Source organism: Primulina eburnea, chromosome 17 (assembly GCF_022965805.1).
Source record: "Primulina eburnea isolate SZY01 chromosome 17, ASM2296580v1, whole genome shotgun sequence".
NCBI lineage: Eukaryota > Viridiplantae > Streptophyta > Magnoliopsida > Lamiales > Gesneriaceae > Primulina > Primulina eburnea.
The window spans coordinates 1,104,621-1,114,680 of NC_133117.1; the positions used below are offsets into that span (position 1 = coordinate 1,104,621).

At 36.4% G+C, this 10,060-nt stretch overlaps 1 protein-coding gene across 1 annotated transcript; it reads left to right on the forward strand.

Annotated features, from left to right (window-relative positions):
- Positions 1-762: 762 nt before the first annotated feature.
- LOC140818190 (DNA damage-binding protein 1a-like) lies at positions 763-10,052 on the forward strand. The gene is made up of 15 exons (XM_073178075.1): positions 763-1,101; positions 1,668-1,802; positions 1,885-1,964; positions 2,096-2,179; positions 2,307-2,394; positions 2,531-2,693; positions 2,845-4,841; positions 5,982-6,292; positions 6,453-6,768; positions 6,856-7,011; positions 7,205-7,346; positions 7,914-7,990; positions 9,019-9,158; positions 9,487-9,595; positions 9,710-10,052. Exons 1-15 carry the CDS (start codon positions 904-906, stop codon positions 9,902-9,904), a joined length of 4,191 nt encoding a protein of 1,396 aa, XP_073034176.1. The 5' UTR covers positions 763-903; the 3' UTR covers positions 9,905-10,052.
- Positions 10,053-10,060: the final 8 nt, after the last annotated feature.

Here is a 10,060-nt window from a genome sequence, read left to right on the forward strand (position 1 = left end):
AATCCTCACCCGCATATTTGAATTTGTGTTTAGTCTTTGTAAAACCAAAGAAAAATTCTGATGTGATTCACCCAAAAAATGTTCATGCACTCATTGATGATTGAACGACGTGTTTTTCGGATAAAATTTGGTACAAAACTTTGAAAATCCGAAGGAATATGATATTGAAATAATAATTGTTTTAGATACAATATAAAATATTACAATTTTAGTATAAAATTAGAACAACTATATTAATATCAACATTCATTACACTTGTTTGTGTGCTCAAATATCATATATTAATATCATATTTGAAATAATTGACACTGAAATATCATATATTAGTACAACATTTTTAATATTTTGTACTGGTTTCATCTGAAAAAGTCACGAGTCATTAATACAAATATTTTTCATACATGTTTTTATACTCAAAATCATATATTAGTACTAGATAAAAAAATATTTTGTAATCAATATCATATATTAATATTATATTTTCAATTTTTTGTATCGAATTCTTATGAGAAAATACATATAATTAATACAAATATTTTTTATACATTTTCAAATACTTAAAAATATATATATATATCAATATCAGGTTTAAAATATTTTATATTCAAGTATTATGTAATAATATCAAAATTTTGATGTTTATGTTGAATTTTATTGGAAAAAACTATTAGGAGCCAGAAAATGGAAAAATTTTAACTTTATTTATAATAAATGACACTCTTCAAATGTTTTTTTTTTTTCAAAAAATGTTTGCCGGACTTATTTTGCTAACTGACCCGTAGTTTTCCCTCGCTAACTGCCGTTTGTCACTCCCCATCTTCATAGAGGGACATAACCAACTCTTCGATTCACAATTTAATTTCTCCCAATCAATCAAATCCAATCCTTCTCTCGGAGATAAAAATGGCGGTTTCGGAATATGAATCTTCCTCTTCATCGGCATCAGCAAGGCAAAACGCCAACCGTAACTCGCGATCGTCCTCCTGCAACGACGCCAGCTCTTGTTATTTGGCAAAGACATTACTCAGAGGCAGCGTCGTTCTTCAAGCTGTACGTGGTCACTTCCGCTCCTCCGCCTCCTACGACGTCGTCTTCGGCAAGGTTTTTCTTATGTTCCTATGTGAATTTTATTTTCTTGAGTGTTCTTTTGATTGATATCAGAAATTCGAGGTAAGCATTTAAGCCGTACGTAGTCGCCGTTGAGCTGTGTTTGTGTTCGTGTGCGTGACTAGGTTCAGTCATTTGTTTCGTAATTTGTGATTGATTTTCATGGAATCATCGTCTTTTTTTCCCCACGGGTGACTGGTGATTGATTAAGTTCAAAGGAGCCCATTGGTTTGGTCCGAAACAGTAACGATGCTCATGAACTGACCGAATGAACTGCTTTTCTGAAAAAAAAACGAGTGATTTTTTAGCGGTTTTTCTTAGGCAAACAATGTATGTTATATTTTTTTTATCAGTGACTGGATTCTATTTCTCGGTGGCTATGTCCAAAAAAATATGCATGTCAGCATCTTCCACATACAGCATGCCGGGACTGAATCACAAAATTGCCTTACAGGAATTCAAGTCGTTTATGAACCTTAATTAATAACTCTTATTGAGCTGGACTAAGTCGTTCAGAGATGTTGCCATAAAATCTCACTTTCTGCCAAACCTTGTTTCAGGAGACATCGATAGAACTTGCGATAATCGATGAAGATGTCGTTATGCAATCTATCACCGAACAACCTGTGTTTGGTACGATAAAAGATATTGCAGTTCTTCCTTGGAATGAGAGATTTCAAGCACAGAGTTCCAAGGTTTTTTATGCTAATTCTTTTTTTTTTTGCCAATTTTTTTTCTTGGAAATTGTTAAGGATTAATTGCTTGATTGTTTGGTAGTTACGAGGGAAGGATATATTGCTTGTCATTTCTGATTCAGGGAAGCTGTCGTTTCTTTCATTTTGCAATGAAATGCACAGGTTCTATTCGGTGATATTTTATTGCTATCTTTTTCTTGAAATCATTTTTCCTATTTTGAAGCTTCAGGCTTATTTCACAAAATAGTCGTGTGAGAGTGGTTGCTTACTTATTTATTCTTTAAATCTTGCAGGTTTTTCCCATTGACTCATTTACAACTTTCTGCTCCTGGAAACTCGAGACATGAAGTTGGAAGGATGTTGACTGTTGATTCCAGGTGATTTAGTCCCTGGCTACTATTGTTCATACTTGAGTTTTCCAACGATAAACAGCTACATCAGTTTCCACTCAGAGATTTTAGAATTGCTATTCATGTAGTTTGTTTAATGCTTTGCCCTATACAGTGGTTGCTTTGTTGCTGCCAGTGCGTATGAGGACCAGTTGGTTATTTTCTCGCTTTCATTTTCCTCCAATGGTCAAATCATTGATAAGGTCGGGATTGAGCATATACTCGACCACCATTGATTTTGTATTGGTGCTGTCCTCTTAATTCGTTGTGTGAAAATTATATTCAGTAAATGCTACAAAATTTTCTAACCTCTTCTTTTTTCTGTTTTACTAATTTTAGAGAATCTCTTGTCCTCCTGAAAAAGATGAATTTCTGCAAACTGATAGAGGATCTACTAATATCTCTGGAACTATATGGAGCATGTGCTTCATCTCAAAAGAAAACTCTCAGCCCGGGAAGGAATATAAGCCAGTTTTGGCCATTCTTTTAAATAGGAATGTTTTATGTCTTAGCTTTGAGATTGAGAACTACTTTCCTATCATTTAATTTTATCTTTGCACCAAATGATTTTTTTTTTTGGTGCTTTGGCTGTATTCGAGAAATAAAGCATATTCATTTACCATTCTTAGAAGTTTTCTTCTTGTTCTACAGAAGGGGATCTTCTTATCGGAATGAACTTCTTTTGTTGGAATGGAACATTGAGGAACATGCAATCCACGTATTATATAAGTTTGCTGAAGCTGGACCCTTAGCACATCATATTGTTGAAGTCCCTCATGTTCACGGATATGCCTTCCTGTTTAGGGCTGGTGATGTTGTCCTGATGGATTTTAGGAATGCTCATAATCCTTCTTGTGTTTATAGAACAAGTTTGAATTTTACTCCATTTGAGGGAAAAAAATATGAACATGTTGGAATACCAGATATTATGGATGAAGAATGTACGTGTAGCATTGCTGCGTCTGCGTTGTTGGAGCTTAGTGACATAAATAAATATGATGACCCGATGAACATCGATGATTACAGTAGCGTTAAACCTGGTTTCAACTATGTCTGCTCATGGAGTTGGGAACCTGGTGACTCATATATTCCCAGGATAATTTTTAGTGCAGATTCTGGAGATATATATGCAATGGAAGTTCTTTTTGAGTCTGATCGCATCAGAGTAAATCTATCTGCTTCTCTTTGCAGAGGTTTACCATCTAAGGCTCTTTTGTGGCTTGATGGTGGATTTGTGGCAACCATTGTTGACATGACTGACGGAATGGTATTAAAATTTGAAGAGGGGTTATTGTGCCACAGAAGTCCGATTCAAAATATTGCGCCGATCTTGGATATGACATTTGTTGATTATCCTGAAGAGAAATTCGATCAAATGTTCGCCTGCTCTGGGATGGCTCCTGAAGGATCTTTACGAATCATTCGAAGTGGTATCAGTGTGGAAAAATCGTTAAAAACTGCTCCTATTTATCAGGGTATTACTGGTACTTGGACATTAAAAATGGAAGCATCTGATCCCTATCATTCTTTTCTTGTACTGTCATTCATTGAAGAAACCAGGGTGCTCTCTGTTGGCATTAGTTTTTCTGATGTGACTGATACTGTTGGTTTTCAGCCTGATGTCTGTACTTTGGCTTGTGGTCTTGTGGCCAATGGGGTGATGGTCCAGATCCACCAATATGGAGTCAGACTATGTTTGCCTAGTGGAGCTGTACATAGAAAAGGTATCACTCTTGTATCTCCTATTTGGACTTCATGGTTCCCCGATAATATGTCCATAAGTCTTGGAGCTGTTGGAGATGGTATAATCCTTGTAGCAACTTCCAGTCCGTGCTTCTTATTCATCCTTGGTATTAGAGCTTCATTGACACATCATTACGAAGTATATGAGATTCAGTGCGTGAAATTGCAGAATGAAGTGTCTTGTTTTTCCATACCTCAAAAGCACCTTGAGCTGAATAAATCATTAGTAAATTATGGAGATAACCACCATATGGCGCCTCTTACAAATGGAAATAATGACTACATGTTTGTTATCGGTACTCATAAGCCTTCAGTAGAAGTTGTATCCTTTACATGCGACAAGGGGCTGCAAATTTTTGCTATTGGGTTTATTTCATTAACGAACACCATGGGAGCTGCTATTAGTGGTTGTGTTCCTCAAGATGTAAGGCTTGTCTTTGTTGATCGTCTGTATGTTCTTTCGGGATTAAGGAATGGGATGCTTCTTAGGTTCGAGTGGCCTGTTACTTCTACACTATCATCAGCTAGGTCTTCTTGTCAGCAGTCTGCTGTTGGTTCTTGTATGGTGAATACTCAGGCCACATGGAAGTATACATCTCCAAATCATAAAGTACTACCAATATCCATTTCCAATGCATCTGGAAAGGCTAAAGGAGAGTTTCCAATTAATCTTCAGCTGATTGCTGTGCGTCGTATTGGTATCACGCCTGTTTTCTTGGTTTCCTTGGGTGATTCCCTTGATGCTGATGTAATTGCTCTCAGTGATAGGCCTTGGTTAGTGCATACTGCAAGACATAGCCTCTCGTATACCTCCATCTCCTTTCAACCTTCCACTCATGTCTCTCCTGTGTGTTCAGTGGAATGCCCTGGAGGAATTTTATTTGTTGCGGAGAACAGTCTACATCTGGTAAAATAAGTCTATACTTGATGTTGATTGATTCTGCCTCTGCTTCAACTTTTCCCTTTTTGAAAAGCTTTTGCATTTCACTTTTATTTTCCAAAATTGGTGCTAAAGCCGAATGGCCTCTTTGTGGGCGTATCTTTCTCTGTCTTGAGAGCATACATACATAATTATATGAAATGATTGAGATGGACATGAAATAGATTTTAAGAATATTACTTTTGCCATATAATAATGGTCATCTCAATTCTTAATCATCCATTGGTAGAATGACCCATTCTCTGTACAACGCCTCATGAGTCAGAAATTACTTGATGGAAATTTGAATTACGATTTCTTTGGTTTTTGTGAAAATTGCAATTGAAGCTGAGAACTACCATAGGTGTCCTGCATCTTGAAGGGAAATGGGTTGAGGTGGTTGAATTGAGTCCCTTGATTTGGTACCAATTTTTTCACTGTTCTACTCTGTTTTGCTATCAAATCCTATATTTTTAGCTCTATGTTGGATCTAGTACAAGCAGTTGATGTAATACGTGAGAATAATATCAAACATGAAAACATAATGAATTATATTGTGGTTGTATTAGTTTGTGCCAAAAAAATGTTCTACAAGAATTCTGGATATAGCACTGAACTACAACCATATTGTGTAATTGGTTGTTGTAAATCTGTATAGTTGGAGAAAATTTTATAAAGCTCAGATCTTTTGTAGAACACTGCCTGGTGCCAAAATAATCATATTCTTACACAGATGGCCTGTAAATCCAACAAACATGTTTGCCTGAAATGACTGAAGCACTATTTTTTTGATAAAGCCTGCATTGGCCTACTTTCTAGGTAATTCACTAAAAATTATAAAAAGAAAATCCTTCGTGGTAGATCAGTTAGGTCTTCCCCATTACCCCCTCAACCTTTGAAATAAACATCAAAGTTATTCACCCTCGAGAAGTTTCATGGTCGCGCACCTTCTATTTTCAGAATGCACATATTTAGTGTTTACCGAAACTGTATGACATTATTAGAGAGAAATGACGGGTATTATGTTAGCCTTTGCAACTTTCTGCTCATAATGACTTGACTCTTGAGACGCCGAGAAATTTATTCTATTTGCTTTTGACATCAGGATACTTCCTAATTGTGTCATAGGTGGAAATGGTGCCAAGTAAGAGGCTTAATGTTCAGAAATTTCATCTTGGGGGCACGCCTAGAAAAGTGTTATATCACAATGAGAGCAAATTATTGCTTGTCATGAGGACGGATTTGGATAATGATTCATGTTCATCTGACATCTGTTATGTGGATCCAGTGACGGGCAGTTTATTTTCATCTTTCAAATTTGAATTTGGGGAGACAGGGGAATGCATGAATCTTGTGAAAGTTGGAAATGAGCATGTGCTGGTGGTTGGGACGAGCCTATCTGCTTGTCCGGACATAATGCCTAGTGGTGAAGCTGAAAGGTTAGATATCTACCTTGTGGAGGGCTTTAACGCATTTTCCAGGAAGTTTTCATATTACTGTTACTTAGGGTGTATTGATTTTGGTTTTAATTAGTAGATTTTATTGGAGTTCTTTTGATTTATATACATGCTGAATGTAACTGTGGTGTGTTTTTTACAGTACAAAAGGTCGTTTGGTGGTTCTTTGCCTAGAACGTATGCAGTATTCTGACAGTGGTTCTGCCACACTATGTTCCAAGACTGGTTCATCGTCCGATCAAAATCCATCTTTCTGCCACGTTGGTGGTTGTGCTGCAGAACAGCTTTCAAGCAGTAGTCTCTGCAGCAGCCTGGAAGATAATAGCTGTGATGGAATCATACTTGAAGAAACTGAAGCATGGAAATTGCGATTAGCTTATTCAACCATTTGGCCTGGGATGGTCCTTGCCGTGTGCCCTTACCTTGATCGGTATTTCTTGGCTTCTGCCGGTAGTTCTGTAAGTCGGGAAATTCTTTATTCTGCTACAGGAAACCTTGGTGAAGATTGTTGGGGATCTTGTAAAGAGTGCTATTTTTGTTTTCAGTTTTATGTTTGCAGTTTTCCAAATGATAACTCTCAGAGGGTCAGGAGATTGGCTGTTGGAAGAACGCGTTTTACAATCATGACTTTAACTGCACATTTCACCAGGATTGTTGTTGGGGATTGTGGTGATGGTATTCTTTTCTATTTGTACCATGAGGTCAGCAACTATACTGTTTATATTCTGCGTAGTAACCAGTTCATTTTCCCTGATCTGAACATTTCACCAGAAGTGTGTGTTGTTTCAAGATGGAAAGAAAAAGAAGCTTAAATACTAGAGATGGTAGTATCGAAATATATTATTAAGTATTTGGTTGAATTACTATAAACTACCATTTACTGTTTGAATCCAGGATTCCAGAAAACTGGAGCTAGTAAACTGTGATCCTGTCCAATGGCTAGTTGGTGACTGCATGCTTATGGATGTAGATACTGCTGTTGTTTCAGATTGCAAGGGGAGTATTGCTGTCGTGTCATGTGCAAATCATTTAGAAGGTAAATTGAAGAGTTATTAAACTTCGTTATGTGTGTGTGTATCTTGATTTAGAATTCAAACACTACTTTATATAGGTGAAAATATCTCCTCCTAAATATGATAGGAAATCTTTCCTATACTAAAATTACAATAAAAAATACCGAAGATACGTCTTATTTTTTAATGATATCATATCCAATGCCATAAGATATTCTTTGATTTCTAATAATTTTTCCTGTTTCTAGTACATTTTGTTAGCATACTGAAAATATGTGCTCTCCTATCCAAGACCTTTTGGAATTGTTTTAAATTATGAGCATCTTAAGCTGCTTCTGAAACGTGCATTACCCTTTACTTGATTATCCAACTATAGGACTTCAGAATTGTTAAAAATGCAGTATTAAATAAATTCTTCCTTGAGTTTGATGTTTGCTGACTTCGGGTGGATTTTCAATGCTCAGATGACCACACAGCTATGTGTGTGTGTTCAAGACATTATGATTTCCATTTCTGACTATTGTGTAGCCCATACCGAAACAAAATATATATCTTTTGATCAAATGAATTTGATCAACTTCCTGTTACAGATGAGGCAAGTCCAGAGCGGAACTTGACGGTTAGTTGTTCTTACTATATGGGGGAGATTTCCATGAGTATAAGGAAGGTAAAATTTTATTAAGAGCCAATAGTTTCTGATAGCTTGGACGCGAACATGCTTATTAAATAACATGGACTAGACAATGCATGTCTCTTTCCTTGTGTTTTATGAAATGCCACGAAGTACCAGAATATAGAATATGGTAGAAAGTAAAATGTGTTCAGCATGTGAGTAAATCAAGGGTCGTACTGAAATAAAGTTCTTGCTTTTTCTTATTATTTTTCTGAATTTGAATTAGTAATTGTACTGAGGCCAGCCATAGGTATGTTTGTTGAATGCTAGAAAGTCCAATGAGATACTGTACTTCTTGAAGATTTTGGTATCCTGCAATTTTTGTAATTTTTAACTCGGTATAACTTTATTACTTATTATGAGCTGATCCACATGGAAAAATTTGTCCATAAGTTGGATGGAATTTATTCAGATTCACCTTGAAAACCAACTGCGTGAATTTGCCATTTTCAGGCCTTGTGATTCTTAATTGACTTTAAATTATCCGTGACTGCAAGAGAGAGCATAAGCCAAAATCTGGAAACTGAGTTTGATCTTGTAAAACCGACTTGATGAAACCTGGCTTGTAACCTGTCAATTTGAAGTGCAGATCACACTTGTCTTCTTAGAAATGCAAGTTTGCCAAATCCTCTTCTAGGTTGGTGGGCCAAATCTCTGGTCTGTCTGATGAAATATTTTCTCAGATCCTTCTAGGAACTCCTTCGTGTGGCAAGTTTTTTTCATGGTCCCTAACTCTACCCTAACTAGTTTTTTCGATAGGACCTTGAATTGGAATTTGTATTTTTCTAGCTTTGATGGCATCTATGTCATACTCGATGACTTATCCTCCTTAGTTCAATTTCAACAGTCTAAAGGTTGGGTCCGTGCCTAATATACATATATACCCCACCAAAACTTTGATAAAGGTGTTTTTCTTTTAACAAGAACAATTTTGTTCTCTAGACATCAATAGGATCTACAACATATAGTTCTTTACGTCATTATTTCTTATATGTGATTTGTCATTTTTATAACGTCTGCAGGGATCATTTTCGTACAAACTCCCAGCAGATGACCTAACGAAGGACTGTGATGCTGCTAGTAATGTTGTAAATCTGACACATAACTGTTTCATGGCATCTACTCTGTTGGGCAGCATAATAATCTTCATTCCCTTTACAAGGTATGTTATCTATCTGTTCATCTCTTTTTTTTTCATTTTTCTCTTTTCTAGTTCCAGCATCTTACTCTCCTCTATTTTTTTCTTATTATTTTCTTTACTGTCAAACATGGATATAGCAGTCTGAAATTGGCTTATTAAATATCTACGGGTGTATGCATCACTGTTAGATTTTAAAGAGTACTATATTTCCTTATAAAATATGGTTCTATTCTGTAATATAGTATAAAAATATGGCTCCGTGCTGTATTATTTCGAGGCTATCATGTTAATTGGTTGGAATTATTTATGGGTTGTTGACCTGTTGTCCACATGAATATGTTCGTTGCAGGGAGGAATGTGCGTTGCTGGAAGAAGTTCAATCTAAGCTGGTGATTCACCCGCTTACTGCTCCTATTTTAGGAAATGACCACAATGAGTATCGAAGACGTGAAAATCTGGTGAGCCCCTGTGAACTTAGTTCATCTTGTGCTGTCTTCGTGCACGTGTATATGTGAGGGACTGAAACCGACTGATTTTCTTTTCTTCTTCTTTTTTTGGGGGTTGGCGGACAGGTTGGGACACCTACGATCCTTGATGGTGACATTCTGAGTCAGTTCCTGGAGCTAACAAGGATGCAACAAGAAGCTGTGTTGGCATTGCCTCTTGCATCACCAAGCACTGTCATGTTAAGTTTTAGAACGTCTATGCCAGTTATGATCAATCAAGTTGTCAGATTACTTGAACGAGTACATTATGCATGGAACTAAATGTATTTTGCCTATTTTTTGTTCAAAATGTTCAGAAACATTAGCTGTATTTTAGTGTTAGGGACAATGTCTTGTGAGGAACGTTTGCACGAATACCATGTATGGACGATATTTGTGCTCGACTTATATGAACTAGTTTAGGATTTTCCTCGGCTC

Excerpts from the sequence above, each read along its gene's own strand:
- LOC140818190 (XM_073178075.1), top strand. The coding sequence starts at position 904 with ATGGCGGTTTCGGAATATGAATCTTCCTCTTCATCGGCATCAGCAAGG. Across the intron at positions 7,991-9,018 it reads TTTCCATGAGTATAAGGAAG|GGATCATTTTCGTACAAACT; the intron begins GTAAAATTTTAT and ends TAACGTCTGCAG. Across the intron at positions 9,596-9,709 it reads ATCGAAGACGTGAAAATCTG|GTTGGGACACCTACGATCCT; the intron begins GTGAGCCCCTGT and ends GTTGGCGGACAG.